The 21438-nt window shown below is 38.2% G+C and overlaps 1 protein-coding gene and 1 long non-coding RNA gene across 5 annotated transcripts in view; both read right to left on the bottom strand.

The window, feature by feature from the left end:
• LOC107583155 (uncharacterized) overlaps window positions 1–2592 on the bottom strand; it is an 8114-nt gene extending 5522 nt beyond the window's left edge. Inside the window, exons 1-2 of the long non-coding RNA XR_001609015.1 lie at window positions 2582–2592; window positions 1214–1216 (exon numbers count right to left, since the gene is read on the bottom strand). This is a non-coding gene — a long non-coding RNA (uncharacterized lncRNA). The remainder of the gene's footprint in view (window positions 1–1213; window positions 1217–2581) is intronic.
• Window positions 2593–4455: 1863 nt separating this feature from the next.
• Window positions 4456–21438, bottom strand: part of LOC107583116 (serine/threonine-protein phosphatase 6 regulatory subunit 3-like) — a 21318-nt gene continuing 4335 nt past the window's right edge. The window contains exons 2-26 of one of the 4 annotated variants that reach the window (XM_016269223.1): window positions 15474–15652; window positions 14290–14523; window positions 13953–14139; window positions 13741–13878; window positions 13492–13557; window positions 12910–13022; window positions 11789–11902; window positions 11580–11709; window positions 11070–11222; window positions 10398–10556; window positions 10234–10298; window positions 10015–10130; window positions 9848–9933; window positions 9662–9748; window positions 9315–9412; window positions 8905–8959; window positions 8676–8806; window positions 8472–8593; window positions 8191–8371; window positions 7898–7995; window positions 7633–7816; window positions 7295–7312; window positions 6342–6452; window positions 5579–5665; window positions 4456–5486 (exon numbers count right to left, since the gene is read on the bottom strand). In XM_016269223.1, the coding sequence (XP_016124709.1) occupies window positions 5435–5486; window positions 5579–5665; window positions 6342–6452; window positions 7295–7312; window positions 7633–7816; window positions 7898–7995; window positions 8191–8371; window positions 8472–8593; window positions 8676–8806; window positions 8905–8959; window positions 9315–9412; window positions 9662–9748; window positions 9848–9933; window positions 10015–10130; window positions 10234–10298; window positions 10398–10556; window positions 11070–11222; window positions 11580–11709; window positions 11789–11902; window positions 12910–13022; window positions 13492–13557; window positions 13741–13878; window positions 13953–14139; window positions 14290–14516 (2778 nt within the window). In that variant the 5' untranslated portion in view covers window positions 14517–14523; window positions 15474–15652 and the 3' untranslated portion in view covers window positions 4456–5434. Of the gene's footprint in view, window positions 5487–5578; window positions 5666–6341; window positions 6453–7294; window positions 7313–7632; window positions 7817–7897; window positions 7996–8169; window positions 8372–8471; window positions 8594–8675; window positions 8807–8904; window positions 8960–9314; window positions 9413–9661; window positions 9749–9847; window positions 9934–10014; window positions 10131–10233; window positions 10299–10397; window positions 10557–11069; window positions 11223–11579; window positions 11710–11788; window positions 11903–12909; window positions 13023–13491; window positions 13558–13740; window positions 13879–13952; window positions 14140–14289; window positions 14524–15473; window positions 15653–21438 lie in introns of all 4 variants that reach the window. The other 3 variants (XM_016269224.1, XM_016269222.1, XM_016269225.1) reach the window with 3 other exon arrangements.

Here is a 21438-nt window from a genome sequence, read left to right on the forward strand (position 1 = left end):
GCGAAGTTGATGTATTTCCTCAGCGACCAGCACGGATCAGCTCCAGGCATGACGAAGCAGATATCGTCCTCTTTTGGAAGGCCAAACAAAGTAGTTTCACTTTCACAACGAAACACAGAACACAAACACACAGCGCCTTCACAACATGGCGGCAACAACTACTACAGCGAGAATAAAAGTTAGCCTTCTTTTTTTGCGTGAACATTTGGGCGGCGTTATGCAAATCTTCCCACACAGTGACGTAGACATGTGGGGGCGTGTTAGAACGAGACGTTTTAGGTAGGCTTGGTTGACTCTTAACTTTTATAAAGAATATCTCTTTGGATTTGAGACTTTAGTCTTTACAGATCTTCTTTATGCACCAAGAGCTTGTAACACTCCAAAGAGAAAGGAAAAGTTGAAATCGCATCATATGACCCCTTTAACAAAAACACACATGGAAAGATCAGGGTGTCGATTTCTCTCCATTCAGATCATTTGCAATTACAGTTTCCAGGCATATTATCAGCATCATTTATGAGCATCATTTATTAAAGTTTCATTTCTGATGGACAAAACTGAGCCACACAGGTCAGTGGATCACAGAAACAGAAAAAATATATATTTTTAAATAATATATAATTTAAATTTTAATTATATTTAATTTTATATATTATATTTACAAATATATAAATATATTTTATGAGTGATATGCCACTCAAAAGTTTGGAATAATTAAGATTTTTAAAAGAAGTCTTTTGCATTTATTGCGTCCTTGCTAAATAAAAGTATTAATTTCTTAGAAATACTAAACGTGGGTTTTCCGTGACGTGCACCGCTTGCGTTGGGTAAAGAACTGCACTGACACATTTCAGAATGCAAGGATGCATGAAATCAAGGTTGATGTTTATCATGCAATTTAACAGTTTACAATACTACAATAGTCAGATAGTTCAATCACGATGAGTTTATTTTGTACATTATGAACTGTAATGTTTTCTATACAAATACAAAATTCAGAAACATGCAAAATGTAGAATAACATACTAAATAAGCACACTTAAAACAATGAAAGTAAGAAGAAAAAAAATCGAATGCTTAGGATCAGCTAGACGATTGTGAGTGTAATTTGGTCTTATTAGTCAGAAATAAACCATATATGGCAGAGGGAAGTAGCGTATATGAACTTTCAAACGTTGTCATTGAATCAGGACAATGTACTTGCATGACAAACAGACTTGTTCTGGACTTTAATGAAAGCTTTATTGTGTTTTGTCAAGACAGTAATTCTGAGCGAATACCCAAAGTGTGTCTGCCTCCTGCCAGCATCGACATAACAGTCATTACCAATATAGTTGAAACTTCTGTGCTGTTTTAAATTAAGTTTCAAAGGGTAAGGGTCAAAGTTTCATTTCTAATGGACAAAAACGAGCTCAAGTGAGACACAGTGTTTAAAATAAACAAATGAAATAATGTATATTAATAAAAGTGGGTAAAAACAAAACAATAATAACTTGTTTATTTATTGCTGCATATTTATATATTCCAATAGTCATTTGAAGTTTGATGGAAATAAAATATTGACTGATTTATATATATATATATATATAATTTTATATATAATAAAAATAATATAATATATAAAATATATAATTTTAATATTATATTTTACATATATTTTATGAAACTGCCTCAAGCCATCTACTGTACTCACTCCTTTTTCTTACAAAATAATGAGTGTGTCTAATTCTGGCCAAAGAATTGTCTGCACTCCACACACCAAACCCTGATAGAAGACATGAAGTATACTACCAAAAACCATTGACATGTGCAAATTACACTTGATTCATCAGTTATTTACTACCTTAGTAATAAAAGAACATAACATTAGCAATTTCAAAACATTATAGTGTCACACTGCAATTATGGGTTATTTGGAAAGATAGGGCATAATAGCTGAGGCTCTCTCTAACACGTTTATCTTAGCCTGTGATGTGCTAGTTCAACATACGCTGGGACAATGCTGCGAGCCTCATAAACGTCTGTGCGGCAGCAATGTCATGGTCATTTATGTCCACTATACTATTGTACGATGCTTTCAAGATGTCCCATTTATTTTATAGCTTTGTTTTTTTAATGTCACTCACTGATAAAATCATGATTTTCCCTTTCACAGACAGTAAGTGGTCATGCAAGAATGTGAAAGTGTGACTTATCTCTCTCACACACACACACACACACACACACACACACATCAAAGAGCTCCTCTCACTCTCCCTCAGCACTGAGCTGATGACAGACAATGACTCACTGCTGAAAGCAAATACATCTATCTTCAGGGATATCAGCTCTGCATCTCTGTATAAGACCCTTTCATATTTGTGTTCTACAGGAGCAGGAAAGTCTGTATATCTACCAAAAAAAAAACATTCTTTCTAATGGCGTTTGATGCATGATGCATAACAATTCAGTTGCGCTTCAATGATCTGACAGCAAAAAGTCAGACATATTTCTGCATAATAAGTGTCTTTGATGAGAAAGTATCTGCCTTAATGCATAAATGTCAACATTTTGCAAGGCTCATTGAACATTATGATTCAACAAACCTTGTAAAAGTGAATCCTGCATGTGATCATCTTATTTTTTAGCAGTGTTTTCATAATGCTTGCATTGCAGACATTACAATAAAAAAGCAGGTCATGACCCGGTCAGATGAGTAGTTTGTGTTTTTGGAAGACGTCTCATTTTTTTAAAGATACCAACCGTTTTTGCCCAGCTTATCTAAACCTATCTTTTTGTCTAGTGCCAAAACCATGACAATTTTTGAGTCCTTATCATCCTTTTCGAATCCAACATTATAGCAACCTGGTCCCTTTTCCTATTGATGTTTTTCATGTATTTCTATAATTTTTGTTTCTTGATTAATCTCAGTCTTGCTGCTCGGCTCATCAGATCTGCACACTTTAGGTGTTGCTCTCATGGCTGTAGCCAGGGTTTGAAAATTAGTGAGGTCTGGGGTGGGGTAAAGACTTGTGCTATAATAACCCCACATTCCACTCATTATAAAAACTAACGCTTTAAAAGAGACAGACATGAAGATGTTTGTGAAAGATGTTTTCTCTGCTTTGGAGGAATGAGCATTGTTCAATTCTATCATATTGCACCATTACTATAATGTAGGTTAGGGGTGTATAATTTTATCAGTTGTTTATTATTCATTCAACAATACATAGCCCTATTACAGTAATACAACTATACTGTTAATAATATTACTGTTATAGTTTTCGTTAATAACCATTGCTATATAGCCTAGATGATAACTTTGTCTAGTGCTCTTATGAATGTTGTTAGCATGATTTTGTGAAAATTTAACAACAGTAGGGCCTACTCAATGAAATAGCATAGACTTCTTCATGGCCGTTTGCATTATTTTTCATTCTGTAACTACTTGTTATACAGATCTCTGTACTAGTGTCATATGCTATTGTTTTGATAGCGTTGATAAAGTTTCTCACAGATAATATCATGATGTTTTTGCCAGCACGGATCAGCTCTAGGCATGATGAAGCAGATATTGTCCTCTTTTGGAAGACCAAACAAAGTAGTTTCGCTTTCACAACGAAGCACAGAACACAAACACACAGCGCCTTCACGACATGGCGGCAGCAACAATACTACAGCGAGAATAAAAGTTAGGCCTTCTTTCTTTGCGTGAACATTTGGGCGGCGTTATGCAAATCTTCCCACATAGTGACGTAGATATGTGGGGGCGTGTTAGAACGAGCCGTTTTAGTTAGGCGTGGCTGACTCTTAACTTTTATAAAGAATATCTCTTTGGATTTGAGACTTTAGTCTTTGCAACTTTACAGATCTTCTTTATGCACCAAGAGCTTGTAACACTTCAAAGAGAAAGGAAAAATTGAAATCACATCATATGACCCCCTTTAAGGGACATTTCATCTAAAATGTTTGCGCGTTTGGAACATCGTGAGTTAAAAACGACTGTTGTTTTAAATAATGTCCAGTACTTGGTATATTACTGACTGTTCCCGATTTTACAGTACTTATGTACATCCTTAAAAAAAACCTGAAGTTATGAAATTGTAGAATTAAAAGCCATTTTCCAAGTACTCGCACTATTTTGCCATGACTTTACTGCCACCTGTTGGCTTCAAAGCAAAAATGCACTGTGTACTGACTGATCTGCAAGCACTCAGTTTATAAATGGTCATGCTGTTTAGTCTCTTCACCCAGCAAACAATGCAAAGGACTTTTGTAATTATCCATTTTGAAGCCTCCCTGACAAATCAGGCCTAAATAGAAACTGAGTCAGCAAGCTGACAGACAAGAGCAGACCGCAGATTATCATTCCACCATACTGATGCCCACAACAGACCTGGATTCAAGTAGCCTAGGTCAGGCCTTGGCATGATCGATTCTCATTAAGAAATATATGTTGGATTCACAGACAAAACCTTTTCCTTCTTGCTGGCACAGATAGCGTTTTATTACAAAAAGAAAAAAGTCGATGCATGATCACTGTAGCATTACCAGGAATATGCTGCATTCCCATCCCTCTTCAGGTAGAAAGGTTGACTTGTTTGGAGAGGACAACAGTTATAAAAGTTGGGCTGTATTGAATGCAGGCCCGAAGGTAAGAATCACTCTTACTAGCTACATGCAAATGGAGACCCATCTGTGCATTCACTCCAGATTTGAATTTCATCAAGGGGGCGAGTCTCTTAACAAACCATCTCTTTAAAAATAAATTAAGTTAAAAACTATACCAAAAAGTGTTTCTCTTGTCCAAATCTTGCTCATGTTGAAAGGATACAAGAAACATTTACAAATATTCATTTCTGAATATCTCAAATCAGTGTCCCCTAATAAACTTAAAAATAAAACAGGCCGACATAAGTTGCCAATTTAAGATTTCTGTGGTAGCTGTTGCTTTTACTTGGAAATTAGATAGCAGATTTGTGTGCAAGAGGAAAATCCTATCAAAAACACAGCTTATGTTTTGGTCACACATTAATGTTCCAATCAGTATATTGCGGTTTTATCAATCCTCTCTTTCTGTATACATTTGTCTTTTATAAAATATTTTTTTTACTCATACAATCATTTTTACCTATAGCAACATTACTATTCACTTTTAAGTGGCAAGATGTCAGACAATCACCTCATAAGAACAATAGTATATAAATGAATGCAAAAAAAAAATCATTAGAGTATGTTTCTCTTCATAACAGTTCAAATTTTCTGTACAACTCTCTAATATGAATATTGCTGGTCCTGATCTGGTGGCATCAGTGCAGTGCTGGAGTAAGAGACAGCAGCAGCAGCAGCGGCGGTGGTGGTTTCTGGGGGGGCTCCAGTCTGGCACTGGCCTCTCCGGGTGGTCCTGGAGGAGGGGAGTGCTCGTGGCAGGAGCTGACTGACAACGCTGCTCTCATCATGCCGGACCGTTCACTGCTGCCTCGGGGTTGGCCGTGCACTGCTCTGATCTAGTTGAGAAAAGGGGAGGGGGCTTGATGTCACTGGTGGGTGCAACACAAAACTAGAGGAAATGGGAAAAGGTGGAGGGCACAGAACTCACTTGGCTTCTTCCATAGCAGCCGCATCCTCAAGAGGACCATTTAGAGCTTTGCAAGTGGCTTTTGCTTTCTCTTCTAAGTGCTTTAGACTGAAGAAAAAAAATGACAATGTGAAGAGACATGTGGCCAAGTATGGTGACCCATACTCGGAATTAGTGCTCTGCATTTACCCATCCAAAGTGCACACACACAGCAGTGAACACACACACGGAGCAGTGGGCAGCCATTTATGCTGCGGCGCCCGGGGAGCAGTTGGGGGTTCGGTGCCTTGCTCAAGGGCACCTCAGTCGTGGTATTGAAGGTAGGAGAGAGCGCTGTACATGTTGTACAATGTTGGTTAAACGACTACTAACGAATACAAATTTGGGGAAAAAAATAGTTTCCCTATACACAAAAGAAAGAACATTTTAAAATTACAGCGGTGATGAATTTTCAGTATTTAGATTATATCTGCATGATATCTATATAATATATATAAAATATGTACTCTATAATTTAAACATTTAAACGAACATATTCATCCATCAACAAGACTGCCAGAAGATTCAGGAAATAAGAGGGAGCTAGTACTGAGATGAGAGATAATTTTGAAAGAACAGCACACTTTTTATTGATAAAAATCAAATTAATATTTCAATTAACAAAAAAAAAAAAAAAGTGTTTTTATCAGTTTCTGTTAACAGTAACAAATCTGTTCCCTAAACACTACTAAAAGAAAATGTTTATTTTTTTGATACTTTGACTTAATAAATAAAAGACTCTTACCCTGGTTTCTGACAGTTGCTAGGAGGACAACTGCTTTTCTCCACTTCCACACTCTCTGCAACAAACAACTTTGCAGATGCGTCATCAGAGGTAGATCGTTTCTCTTCTTCGCTACAGGACGATCAGAGAGGACAGCGTTTTAAAGAGCGCTCACTGACACTCCTTTAAAGAACAAAACCCCCATTTTAAATCCCTGGACAAACATGCAGAATGGAACGGACCACATTAAAAGCAACAGGGCAAAACGGAAAATGTTCTGAAATGGGGATTGGTGGACAAGTAAGATGCGAGCATAACGACGTACAGAGATGGGAGAAAATGAACCACACAACAACTGGTTTATTAGACGATGAGCTTGTTTAGTATGCAGGTGTGAAATGGTATAAATTTTACAAAGTGATCACATGTCAGCCATCTTTACCTTTAGGGTGGCATCAGGCCAAACAGTCATTTAATTAATTATAACCTCTTCTAAAGTCTCATGCCAGGAAGAACATGGTGGATTTTTCGACTACGGAAGGTCTACAGAGATGCATCCTCCTTTATCAGACTGATTTACACAAATTAGAGTTCTCTCACAGCCTGGGCTTAAAATAGCCGACTCGCACTAAAGTCATTTAGCCCTGTGAAAGAGCAATGGGACCAAACCGCAGCAGAGGATGAGAAGGGGATCCATAAATCTTCACCTTCGGTGTTGGAAAAACTGGGAAACATATGGGCTTAAAACTTTTGGGATCAGAATGAGCTACATTTAAGGATCCATGGGGCATTACATGCCGTAAACATCCAGTACATCTGATATTAACATGCAAATGGTGATGGATACATTACAGTTTAAAAGAAAAACAAACAAACATACGAACAAACAAAACATGGTTACAAATCAAAACGCAGTGGCTGACATGGGGAAAACCAAACTAAACAAGACACGCCCCCTGATTGGCTGTACATACCGATACGATTTCAACACTCTGAAGCCACACGCACGCCAAAGAGAGAGAGGAAGCTCATGTTGTAAGAGTTGCAGTTCAAGAAAGACAGATTGTTCTTTTTTTTGTGTGCTCTCAAACAGACAAAACAGATGTTAAAAAAAGGCATCTTAACAGCCCCCGTTAAAAAGAGACACGATGGGCGGTCAGGGCCTGGCTGGCTCTAGGTGCAGGAGGAAGAGGAGGAGGATACGTGACAAGGAAAGATCAGGTCTACATGCAGAGTGAAGTGAAGCTTGTGTCTCAAAAGGGGAGAAGAGGAAGTGATGCGAGGCACTGTGTGTGAAACCTGCAGGACTCACCTCTTGAAAACAGCAGTTTCAGTTTTGGCGTCTACAGTAAGGCTGACCGTCTCCTTCATAGAGCCGTTGGTGACCGTTTCTGTGATGCGGTCACTGGCAGGCTCTTCCTCGGGGTCCAAGCCATCCCCTACATTCCCTCTAGGGGAAGTCGGGGTGGTCTCATTGGGAAGCCACTCCTCTGTGTCTAAACAACATGATTGTTTTATTCTAAGCACTGCGTGTTGACGAATAAGACAGAAGGAATAGTAAGAGGGTCTATTCTTACTTTCTTGCTGCATGGGCGCGTTGACTCCCAGAGGGTCCACTGTTTCTATGCTGGTCTCCATGGCTACAGGGGAATTGCTCCTCAAAGGATCCTTGGGGCTAAATAAAGCAGAAAAATGAAAGAAAGCCAATTACAATCAATGTACAAGACTGTTAAATACCCAAATTCTTTTCACGGTTTATAATGCAAAAAAATAAAAATGGACACTTGACCATTTACATGACCGTACAGGTTTTGTGTTTAAGCACAATCAGTGCATTTTAAACACACACTCGCGCATCATGTGAATGTACCTGACGGGTGTGAAGCTGGAGAAGTCAGCCCAACTCCTCTCTGCATCTGCAGCGGAGTTTGGAGAGTTCCAGCCCGCAGGTTCGGGCACTGCAGGCGGTGAGGTTGAGACAGGTGCGCTGGGAGCCGTGGAGCTGCCCGTGTCCATAGGCATGTCATCAAAATTTGCCATCCATACCGGTCCTGAAACAAAGCAAGACACAGAACAAGGATGTGTGATCCTTGACCTTCAGCTGAAGACTAAACGGCGATAGATACGGCAACTGATCATTTCTATTCTCACCATCCCCAGAGTCCACTTCCATTCTGTCGTCAGAGGTGGCGTTGGTGGATTCGAATGGGTCTCGCTTCCCATCCTCCTCCTCAGAGTCTGTACTCTCCTCGCTATCTGTACTTCCTGAGCTCCTGTATAGGAAGAAAGCCATGGAGAATCAAAACACTGGCATGATGAAAAACCCTTTTCGATGAGTTCCAAGGATTACAATACCTGGGACGTCTCTGAGCTTCTGGTGCGAATGTGACGTCCTTCTCATCCCAGATATCTTCCTCATCCGATCCGGCATCCTCAAACTGCTGGATCTTTTCCTTACAGCAGGCCTCAAAGAGTGCCATGTTCGCCTATAAGCACAGTAGGAACAATGAAAACACATCATGAGCTTTTCGAGAAATTCAGCTAATAATCCACATTAATTTGATTAAATATCTCATATACTTACACTTTCATTTGTATTCAAGGAAAAATTGATGTCTGATATTCTATCAAAGGGAATACTGCCAGGTTAAAAAAAGAACAGATTTTAGTTTAGTTAAGCCCTTAAGACAATGAGCAGCCACCACCCACAGCATTACTGACGGTCACCATGTACACCACACCAATCTATTCAGGACACATGGATAATCAGAACAGAGACATTTATGTGATCAGAAGTAATCTACACTGTATGATCCATGATTAAACACACACAACCTCCCAAAACAGGCTTTGCGAGTTCATTGAAAAGCAACATAACCCTAAAAAAAAAAATCATCCAAAGCCCCCACACATAACGCTAAACCCTCCCAATTGATTTGTTAGCAGCAAAAATGGCGGTAACTCTGAAAAGCATCATGCACGATAGGTACTTACTCCCCGACATCATCCTGATCTGCAAACTCTTCGTCATTGAAGCCAAACTGCTCAATAAAATTGGACGTCATTTGTTGCATCTGATAATCAGAAAAGGCCTGGCAAACCCAGGACCAACGATAATGATATATATACACTACAAAGAAGCTTCATTTCAAAACAGCTGATAGCAGTTAAGCGTCTTGCATCAAAAAGCACTTACAGGACTAAAACAATTATAAATGCATTAACAGTTTAAACAGAAATAGATTTATTAAAATATTTATATTTAGCAGTACCATTAACATAAGCATTAAGATATTACAATTAATAGCAGCTTTTGTGAGCTCATCCAGGCACAGACTTACTTGCTGTATGGAGGAGTCCTGATGAAACCCGCTGTCTTTAAAATCTACCTCATCATCGCTGGATGTGTGTATGTGGTGTGTGTTAACCTGAGAATAGGGGGGGGGGGGGTCAAATATATTTTTATAAGCATTATAAAACAAAAGCTAAAGTTTCAGAAGCGAGAAAATAAAACAGAGCCCACTTACTAAGTCAACAGTGTTTTTCTTGTTTGTATCTGCTAGCTGTCCTGAAGTAAATGCCTCCCATCGTTCCCTATCCTCCTCTGAAAACTCTGCAAGTGAGCAAATGTAAGTGGAAATGGCTTTGAAAATAGTCTGAAATAAAAAAATTTTAAAAAGTATATGCATTTAACCTGAGATGAGCTGCTGAATTTGTGCCCCATTGGGGCCTTTGTCGCTATTGTGGACTATAGAGTTTGCTATTCTGGTCAGGTGACCCATGTAACCTCTCCGCCGCCCACCCTCGGCCCTGAGGAAAGAGAGATGAAGGATTTAGTAAAGACCTCTCCAGACACAACCACAGTGTCACACTCATCTTCACACGTAAGCGATCAGATTTATGAGTTACTCACTGCTCCTTCTCATTTGATCCCCAGGCATCAAGAATTCTTTGTATTAACTGGCACTTCTGAAAGAGCTGCGGATCAGAATAGAGAAGAACACATTAAACTTTGATTTGTGAAGCAAACAGCTTGTGTTTCAAAAAGCGAGTGAGTGGAAGGGATGATAAACTCACATGTTTAATAAGGATGTTTTCTCTTATGGGCTCTTGGTCGTTTTCTCTGTTGATTTCAGGAGATTCACTTTGGGTTGAAGGCATCGCTAAGATCATCGCTGTACAGATTTCTACTTGTGTGTGTAGGAAATTATTCCATAAGTATTTGAAGTACATGTCCTTTAGACAAAAGAGACAAATTGTTTATTTGAGAACATTTATGGCATTCAAGCACATATTGTATTATACAAACATCCTTTCTTAACTAAATCTTTTGACAATCGGTTTGTTCCAAAATGTAATGAGCTTCTGAAGTTTCAGTGTGACTAATTACAAAAACATCTATAGAGCTAGTATAACATGGCAGCTGACTACATTGCCATTCAAAATTTGTGAGATGTTTTTGGAAAATTAATAGTTTTTTTCAGCAAACATTAAATTGATTGAAAAAGACAGAAAAGGAATTTATAATTTTACAAAATAATGACCACTGAAGACTGGAGTATTGGCTGCTGAAAATTCAGCTTTGCCGTCACAAGAATAAAATTACACTTTAAACTAACTTATCTATTTTAATATATTTTAAATTTGTAATAATATTTAACAATTATATATTTTTTTATTTGTCATCAAATAGCCTCAGTGAGCACAAAAGACATCCCAGAACTCTTAAATTGCATCTCAATCACTCACTAGTATGACTCCCAATGCGTTGAGGGCAATAAGCTCCTGGTTGATGATATGCGTGTTGGTCTGAAGAAGGCTGGTCACTAGTCGCACCACATTTAGACGAGTATTTCCCACTGGTGGATCCAACACTCCCCATGTGGTATTCAAGACAGTTTTCTAATAAAATGTAAAAACAAATATTAGATTAATGAAAAGGCAAAGATGAGCCTGGATGTTGATTTGACTTACAAGAAATACTAAAACTACAACTCTAACACCAACTATATGACTAAATAGCATATAACAACTACAAACAACTATAAAAACAATATTAATCCAACATATATGGCTGTGTGAGCAAGCCAAGCTTTTCTTTAAAAGGGCAAGATTCTGCCAGGTTATATTTGTACAGGTACAAAGTGTTGTTGTTGTCCAAAGGTAAATGTAATTAGGAATTTGGAGATTACAGTCTAAGTGAGGTCAGCTGATATAAAGTGCCAAAGTTTAGTCAACAGACATTCACAATGTTTTCACCTTTGGGGGCTCGAGCAAAAGCTGGTGAAAATCTTTCAGCCTGGGTCTAACGGCATCTAGGATACTCTGATTGACAGAGAATGAAGGATGGTTCATTCCAGGGGGACAAATCTCCAGATGGCCTTCAAACCTGAAAGGAAAAACCAAGGATGATATCCAGATATGAACAAAGACCCAAGAAGCCCGAATAAATAATAAAATGCACTTACGCTGGTCTCCGTGTCTCAAATAGGGTTAGAAGAATCTGGATCACACTGACTACGGCAGAATCGTTCTTCTCTTTGTCAAAGATGTTTGACAGCAACTGCTCTACTGTCTCTTGTCTGAATAGGCAGACAAACGGTCCATTCAGTACAACAGCATTAGCGTGCCTGAAACTAGATCTTACGCCTGTTTCACACATACTCCGTCTGCAGTGCGTTGTGTTGCATTTTTTTTTTACGCACCCATGTTAACGGATTAGAGCTTTCACACTGCACGCGGTTGCGGTCCGTCAGTGCGTTCCAGGTGCGGCGCGTCTGCAGCAGTGCAGCGATCGTTTACGCAGAGTCTATTTTTGCTGTGCTGCACGTGCTTAAAGTGACAGCGCATTGTTCGCGGTAAAAATGAACATGGATTGACAAGGAAATGTAGTAATTTCACAATAAATAGATATAATTAAAGTCTACTGTGTTTGACAGGCTTTTTGGCTAGGTTCGAAACAAATAAAAGTGCACTTTTAGATAAACAAGGCAACATGCACTTGTGTCTTGTGGAGGTAGAAAAACAAAGTTCTTTAAGACCCGCGGGACTGTTTGTAATAAAGATTTAAATGTAAAAGGCACGAGAGCCGACTGTTTCTGTCAGTGGTAAGTTTTAATTTAAAATATTTGTGATAACCTAACACAAGAAAGCTATATGCTGTGTTCGAATGTGTTACCACTAGCTTGAGCAACTTAATATACAAATCTAGAAGCCAAATGCATTTAATACGCTGTTTATATTAATTGAGTTTAAACGTGAATATGTATGAAAGACTGTGTAACTGTACTGTGATAAAAGAGGATCACAATGCTGAAAAAACACTTTCAGTATAGGCTATGTTTGAATTTGAAATCAAAATAATGGCTAAATGTTGTGTGTGTTTAACAGCCGCGGATCATGAGCGGACTGCAAACGCTTCCTGTGTGAAAGCACAATGAGTCCGTGCTGCTTCTGCACCGCATACGTAACGCACTCGGACCGCCTTACGCACTGCAGACGGAGTATGTGTCAAACAGGCGTTAAACCCTTCAAAAATGCCGCTCTCTAAAGTCACTAGAAATAATTTTATTGACATGGACAAACTCACTTCTCCAGTGTGGCCAGCAGAGGGTCAGGCTCCGAGCAGCCCTGCACCTGGAACATTTGATCTCTGCTCAGCCGAATGATCTCACAGAGCGACTGGGACGCGTTTGAGTGTCTCTGTGTGGAGGGAACAAGCATTTATTGTTACATAGCTAGCAAGTAGGGATGGGTCATCAAAACTCAACAATAAGGGCTCGTCAGACATGCAGTTCTTTTTTTTTTTACTTTCAAATCCAACATTTCACCATAAAAATAAATAAAAATAAAAAAAAGAAATGACTAGATTACTATTATAATTTATTTATATCAGAGTTGCCCAAATATTTTAATATGAAGGGCCAAAAATTTAACATTTATAAATGTATTATATTTAAAAGAAAAACAATAAACAAATTAAAATAATTTATAATATACATTTTCTTTTTTAAAATCAAATTAACTTTTTTCCATTTAATTTTACAATGTAAAAATTTAAGGAAAAAAAGAAACATGCTGCAATTGCATGTTTTTTTACCCTGCAACTTTGAAAAATAAATGATTTTTTTTTTTTTTAATGCATTACATTTCTTTATTGGACTTCACTTACATCCTCATCTTGTGATGGTTGCACCATGTCAACCAGCCGCTGTATAACTTTCTCTTCATTTAGCCACTGCAGAAGAACAGATGAAGAGGAAACTGTAAGGTGGTATTACGATGACAGTGAGTGGATTAAATGACTAATCCGTGATGAATTTCCTGCTGTATTCAAATGAAAAATTGTGCATGCACAAAACCAAACTGATTTTTTCCCCAACAAAACATGAAAACCTTTCTTGTAAGTATGAAAACTCACATTTAATACATCTTGTCTAAGCTGCTGTGGCTCGATGCAGGTGAGCATCCTGAGCAGGAGGTCCATAATGGCCGAGGTCCCTATGTGCTTGATCATCAGATCCACAAAGTCTTCCCTCTTCCTGAGGAACTCCACGATCTAGATGCAGGAAGGAGATTTAGTTCACCTTTATGCATCCATATGAATACGAACCAGTATGTCTGATCACATACCTGCTCTGGTTTCCTCCCAATGAGGATGCTCAGGACCTTGCTGAAGAAACTGGCCAGCAGCGGATTAAGGGGAGGCTCATTCTGTAGGAAGCTGTAGAGTTTCATCAGTAAATTTTCATCTTCACCCAGCATGTCATTGATCTGGCTAACATCTGAGGTCAGGAGTTCACAGGATATGTTGGGATACCTTTAAATAAAAAGACAAGCAACCCATCCATTTAACGGTCTTCAAACAAGACATTCAACATAAGTCAACAAACAGTCATGAAGAAGCTTAGCACAGCAATTTTTTTAGAACAAATGTTTTTGTCGAGCAAGCATCAAATGTTATTCTTACTTATATTTGATCTTCTCCTCCACATCATCATTGGGCTCCTGAGTAATGTAGCCCACGAGATCCTCCATGCACTGTGGCCTCACCAGGAAGTCCACAAGCTTGTGGTTCTGAGACTTGCACTCCTGTAAGACATCCTCCTCATCCATCACCTCTGTCAGTGTAACGTCATCCTTTTCCAGGAGTGTGTCGATGTGGGATGTCGTGTGCAGATCAAACTTCCAAAACATGGTGCTGCTGAGGAATGAATAAATGGGAGGGGACGGTTTTCAGATGCATGAACTGAAAACAAAATTAGGTTTGCTCTAGTGCTGGGCGGTATGACCAAAAACTTATATCACGGTATTTTTCAAAATTATACCGGTTTCATGGTCCATAACAGTATTTTTTTTTTTCATGCATGACCGGGTGTTAACCATATTTTCTACTGATTGAGAGGAAATACTGCAGTATATAGACTTAGAATGCCCTATTTTACTGTCATGATGAGTGAATAGTTAAAATAAATACCACACTAAATAGTGACTAAACACGACCCCTTTTAATACAGGTTAACCAGGAGTCACTCTCATTTATAATCGCGGCATCTTCTGATAAAATCAGCATGCATCTACACTAAAGAGCGGCTATGCGGTTGTTTTGGCTATATTACTTTTGTGTCTCATGCAGCGCACTGCCTGCGTCCGAGGAACAAACTTAAAAAAAAAAAAAAAAAAGTGCATGTGATATTAACAGACGAACTACACTCATAATTATAATTCCAAACAATCAGTAAGCAACAGGTGCTTGGAAACGCTGTTTTGTACTCATTTATTGACGAGTCGGCTGTGGTGCGGCCAACTGAATGCGCTGCTTCTCTGCCGCTCACTGCACAGAACAGACGCCGAGAGAGGCGACACTTCTCCGGGAAAGTCAGACCTCGCGTTGACGGGACAGCACTGGCGAAATTTTCCAACTGAACCATAGCTAAGGTTTATCCAAAAAAGTCGCTAGGTTCGTCAGTATGAATATTCTATGCAAAAAAGCCACTAAAAGGGTCTGAAAGTATTCATATCATAACAAAAATAAACACCGGTATTCGGTATGAACCGGTATACCGCCCAGCACTAGTTTGCTCATCTATGAGTTTTGTATTATTATTATGACCGTAAAGAAGCTAAAATGTGACTAATTATGAAAAGGCTTACCTGAGTGTAGCAGAGACCAGAGGGTAAAAACTCTGATTAAAAATAAAATAATGCTTGTGCTCTTTGGGACTTCTGGCCCATTACAGGCACCACAGGCGGCAGAAACTGGAGAGACCCTTAAATAAAGGACACATGCAGCAGAAACGTCCTCTGCCACAGCAAAAACACTCAACACACACCTGCAACAGAGAACAGAGAGAACATATATTTGCCATTGGTAAAGAACAGTCAAATACATCTCTTCGCTAACCCAACCAATATGACCAGACCTGCCTGATTCTAGGGTTGTGACGGTGAGGAAATTTTCCCACCGGTTAATCAACGTGTGACAACACCGGTAATACCGGTATCACCGCGGGGGCGTTCCCTCTTTTCCGCACTTTCCTTAGCTTTCCTATAGCTTGTAAAAGCCGTGCGCATTTTACTTTTACTTTCGAATTAGCGGCAGTTAGGTGTCAATTGCTTAAATGCAACAACAAAATACAACGTCAAACTCACTTTAGCTTATATATAAAACATAGAACTTTTATTAACAAAACAAATAAAAATACACCATGCTATAGGGCAGGCTATGCCTAATATAAAATAACAAATAACTTACATAAAGTTTAAATGTACAAAACTGGAAATAGGCAAAGTAAACATGTATAATATATAACCAAATAAATAAGAAACGTAGAACGTTCATTAGCAAAACGAGTAAGAAAGCTTGGAGGCACGGCATACACCTTGATATTATATAAAAAATAAATGACACAAATTGTAGTGAGAAAGCAATCCGATCTAACGGACCAACGAACCAGGCTATATCACAATGTATAATGGGTAATTACATAAGTTCCGTGAAAAGCATTAGCTTTGTTTTGCTAATACCTCAAAATGAACCTGTGAATGTCTGTGGGTGAGCATGTCTTCATTCAAAATCAAAGCGCAATTTTTTTATTTTATAATCCCATTTTATTGCTCTTCTTTGTAGTAGGTGCATTTTAAAAATGTTTTCCCAATCAATCCTAGACTCCTGCTCAAAATGATAAATTATAAGGACAGCTACAAAAAAACAACAACAATAAGCCCGCGAAGCTAATGTCGTTCCATCCTGACGGATGACATGCGTGACAGCTAAGTGGAATCCCGGAAAAAAAAACGTGGAACTTTGACCAATGAGAGAACCGTTTACTCGCGCGTGACTTGAATTAACAAATTTGGTCCATTTAGAAACTTTGCCATGTGAAAGCGAACCGCACCAAGAATACAATTTTTTTAATTAAATTTTAATCCCCGTTTCGGAACAAAGCAATCGATCTACAGTTGTGAAAGCACCCTCAATCATCCGAGATCGTCTTGTCTGTCTCATCTCATTGTTCTTGTCAGTCAGATCGACTCACTCTCCTCACTGGAGAAACAAAATCTGATCTGTGATGCAACTGTCCTTCAACTGCATTGAGCAGCCACGTTCAGTTTTTAATTGTAGTGTCTGTTCTTTTACTGAACTAAATGATTTTTATTACCATCAAAAATCAAAACGACGGTGGGGGTCGGTGACGCGGTGGGCAAGTGACGTAACCGGTGTTGCGGCTTAACACCGGTATCACCGTCAACACCATCTAAGCCTACCCAATTCTGATGATTACTCTCTCTAACGGTCATTATTAGTCATGGCATTAAAAACAAATACATATTCCAAAACACATGGTTCTCAAATAGACAACTCCAATAAACAAACAACTTCCAAATGTTCAATCTATTCTAATTCTATGAATAGAGCCTGATTTAATACAGAAACAAAAATTTTTCCATTTCAATTTTTCTGGACTCCTTTTTAATGGTTAAATTAAATTTTATTAATAAAAAAAGCATGTCTATTTAATTAAAATCATGAAACTTAAAACAGTTTAACATCAATTTATTAAAAGTCTAACAAAAATTACATGTTTAGGGCCCAACATTTTTTTATTCTTTCCAACCTTGTTTTATTGTTACCAAATTCTGTGTTTTAGCATGTCTAATTATTTGAAAGCATAAAAACAAGTTTAATTTATTCTTACAATAGCCTTATGATTTTTTCCCTCAGAAATTCTGTGTTGTGTATTTACATTAAGGCATAAAATTCATTTAATTTATCTTTTAATTAATGAAAATAAAGGGGATTTAATATTACAATTAAAACATTGATGAAATATTGTGTGATTATTCCTTAAAAATAAGGTTTAATCATTTTAGTAGTAGTAGTAGCCTATTCTACTGAACAATAGTAGGCTAATATATTTATCAATCAAGTTAAACCAAACTTTTATTTTGACGGGTTGCCATGAATACCGTTATATATCTGCGTGTATATGATATGAGGATAGTTTTACTCAAATGAAACGGTCAAATGCTCACGAAGTGACTCTCAGAGCAGTTCTGAAGATGTTGTTCATGTATTTATGTCCTCATTAGTGAGACTGCAGACATTATCACCAGAAGCGTCGCGCGTGCTTTAGTACGAGTAGTAAAACCGCGTGTCTGTGCCATTCATTAACACATAGACATGCAGAATTCATATTTAAATAGTCGTGTTGCGGCTTAATATTTACAAAAACTAGTGGGAGTGTGCTCACTTGTGTGTGCGCCCACGTGTGTGTGCGCGCCGGAACTCCGCTGTGCGCGATACAGAGAGCGCGACCATGTAACGTAGAGACAGAAATGACATGCCGTCGTGTAAATAAGATAATTAAACATAAGGCTATTTAGTTTGTTTAATAAAAGAACAAGGTATAGACGTGTTCTATAGGAAAGGTAACTTTAAATGACTTCTGTTGTGATCTGGCGCTATAGAGAAAATAAAATGAACTTGACCCTTCAAGGGGGGCGGGGGGTGCCGTTGGGGGTGCGGGCCGCCCCCCTAATATAATGGCAGGGGAAACACTGCATGCTTTAGGGCTGAACGATTAATTGCATTTGCGATAATATCGCGATATGAAAAAACACGATTTTTCAATTGCAGAGGCTGCGATTACACTCGGTCACGTGACACGCGAGAGTAAAGAGGTGTGTTCGACTTGAAGATCGATCGGTGTAGACGTCAAAGTACGGCGAGAGAAAGCATAAGGAGACGTCCGTGCTCTCTTATAGCTCTTGCAGTCCTTTGATGTCACACCTATCGGTCTAAGCAGCGCCGCTTCAAATCGAGTGCCGGCCATCAGCAAAGAAAATAAATAAAACTGTAAACAGCCAAAGGACGTAACTTAGTATGGGAGATGGATCGGTTTGTGAAAGGGAAGAGAAAAGCCATAGATGAAGTCGCACAGACCCAGGCAAGTGCTGGTCATTTAAAAGCTAAATGCAGAAAATATGACGAGGCATATCTTGCTCTCGGCTTCACTCACCGTGTCTAAACCAGACGCTACAGTTGTCACGTCACGCCACAATAACTCTACACTGGACGCAACTGTTGCAAATCATTTTAACTTTGTGTCAGTGCGTCATAAATAGAACAAGGCATTAGTTTAATGTCGGGGTTTTTTGTGTTGCGCCCTATACAGTCTATGGACGCGCCGCATCCAGTGTATGTTATTTTGCCGCTCGCGTCCGGTGCAGACACGATGTTTAATGTCGTTGGTGAGGAGGAAAGCCTCTGTGTGTGTCCTATGCCTTAGTGGACAGCATGAAACCCACAAAAAATAAATAAATAACAGAGAGAGAATAATAATAATAACAGTTATTCTCTCTATGCTATTTTTCAATGTTTCAAGTGATGCAAGTTTTTTTTCCCTGTAGGTTTTTTTTAATTAAAAAAAGCATACACAATGATTTATAGCTTGTCTTTGTTGAATAATACAGAACAAAGAGCTTTAAAAATAATTGCATATTAAATCGCAATATTGGTAAAAAAAAAATATCGCAATTAGATTATTTTCCAAAATCGTTCAGCCCTAATTATTAACGGTAGCCAAGAGACTATTTTTCCAGGCTACAAGGTGGATGGACACACACCACTGAGGTGAAAGGTCACAAAGCTGGCAAGCAGCCATCTTGACTTTCTTGAATGGCTAAGAGGAAGGAAAGCTTATTAATAGACTAAGGGGGTTGGGCTTTGACATTGGCCTCCTTCCATTCTCCAGCAAACATGCTTTCCGTCAATTTACATTTTAAAAAACATTAACAAACAACCCAAAATTCATCCTGAAAGAGCTCTTTGCTATCAAAGTTCTGGTACTATCAATGTCAGATATAAAATAACAAGCATTAAACCATTAAAGTGCAGAATGATATTAACTTGAAATTTGTTATAGATGCAATTTTGATCTTTCAATTCAAAAGTCTGTAAACAATTTCCTTTATATCTGTATTAACCTTCATTATATTAAAAGCCTAATCAGTTATGTAGGTAAAATGATACAAGCATGAATTGTCATTGCTCTTGCACAAACAACATATCCATGAGTGAAACAGTTTAGGGGGGTTGTGCTCACATGTGCTAAGAGTAGGCCTGGGCGATAAAACGGTATCGATATTTATCAACGGTACACCATCGATAACGATATAAAAAATGTTTGATATAGCGCACGATACAGGCACGTGTTATGAGTGACGCAGAGAGCACACACAAACACATGCTGTAATGCCTGCCTGTGATGAGGAGATCGTGAATAATAATTTTTTTTTAAAAAAGAATATTAGTCGAATTTAGAATAAACATTTGCATTTGAATGCAAAAATGGTACAATCGAATGTTAGGTGTGCATCAGGGAGCGTCATCAGTGGCGCACGAGATGCGATGATAATGATGTAAGTGACGTTGTTACATTTTAATGTTTTGTTAGTCTAGCCCACGAGACGCGTCATTGCTGCATTATTCGTTCAAAATATTAGAGAAATATAGTGTAATAGCTCAATGCGTAGAAGATCTTGATTAGGTTAAAACCGAAACCAAGCCATTCACACAGAACGCATATTCAGCACACTTTTTAGACGGACAAATATGACTGCTGCACTCGCATCTCATGCAAGAGATGCAAAGAAAGCCATGCAAAGTTAAAACATTTAAACTTTTAGAAAATGCGACGCAAACGTGTGAAGGTTTATTTCATTGCACTGTGTCTCACATATGTTTTTAAATGCAATCTGTGTGATTGGCGATTTGGCTCTTTGTATTAGGCTAAGCAATGCATAAATACATGATGCTGTTTTGTTCATAATGGTTTATGCAGTTTACAAAATTACATTTGATTTATATATGATAATTTAGAGACATTATGCACGTTTTTATAGACCGTTATTTGCATTGACAATTTAATGCGCTGCATTATTTTGCTCATTGCGCCCTCGGGAGACAAGCCAAAAGTTTCCTTAAAACTTATTTAATCTGCATATACAGTCGTGGTCAGAATTATTGGCACACTTGGTAAATATGATCAAAGGAGGCTGTGAAAATAAATCTGCATTGTTAATTATTTTGATCTTTTATTTAAAAAAAATTCACAAATATCTAACCTTTCATTGAACTAAAACAATTGAAAATGGGGGAAAATCTCATTATGAAATAAATGTTTTTCTCAAATACATGTTGGACACAATTATTGGTACCCCTAGAAATTCTGTGAAGTATATTCCCATTCATATTTACAATTTTGAGCATACCAGGGTGATTATGAACATGAAATTATCCAGCCATGGCTTCCTGTTTCACAGGAATATAAATAGGAAGGGAAAAAAAGGCCAAATTCCCTTAATCATCCATCACAATGAGAAAAACCAAAGAATATATTTCTGATGTGCAGCAAAAGATAATTGAGCTTCACAAATTAGAAAGTGACTTTAAGAAAAAAGCTAGAGCAGTGAAAATTCCCATTTCCACCATCAGGGCAATAATTAAGAATTTCCGATCAACAGAAAATGATACAAATCTGCCTGAAAGAAGACGTGTGTCTATATCGTCCTAATGCACGTTGAGGAGGAGAGTTTGAGTGGCTAAAGACTCTCC

The sequence above is a fragment of the Sinocyclocheilus grahami genome, unplaced genomic scaffold (assembly GCF_001515645.1).
Source record: "Sinocyclocheilus grahami isolate Dianchi unplaced genomic scaffold, SAMN03320097.WGS_v1.1 scaffold50.1, whole genome shotgun sequence".
In the NCBI taxonomy this organism is placed as follows: Eukaryota; Metazoa; Chordata; class Actinopteri; order Cypriniformes; family Cyprinidae; genus Sinocyclocheilus; species Sinocyclocheilus grahami.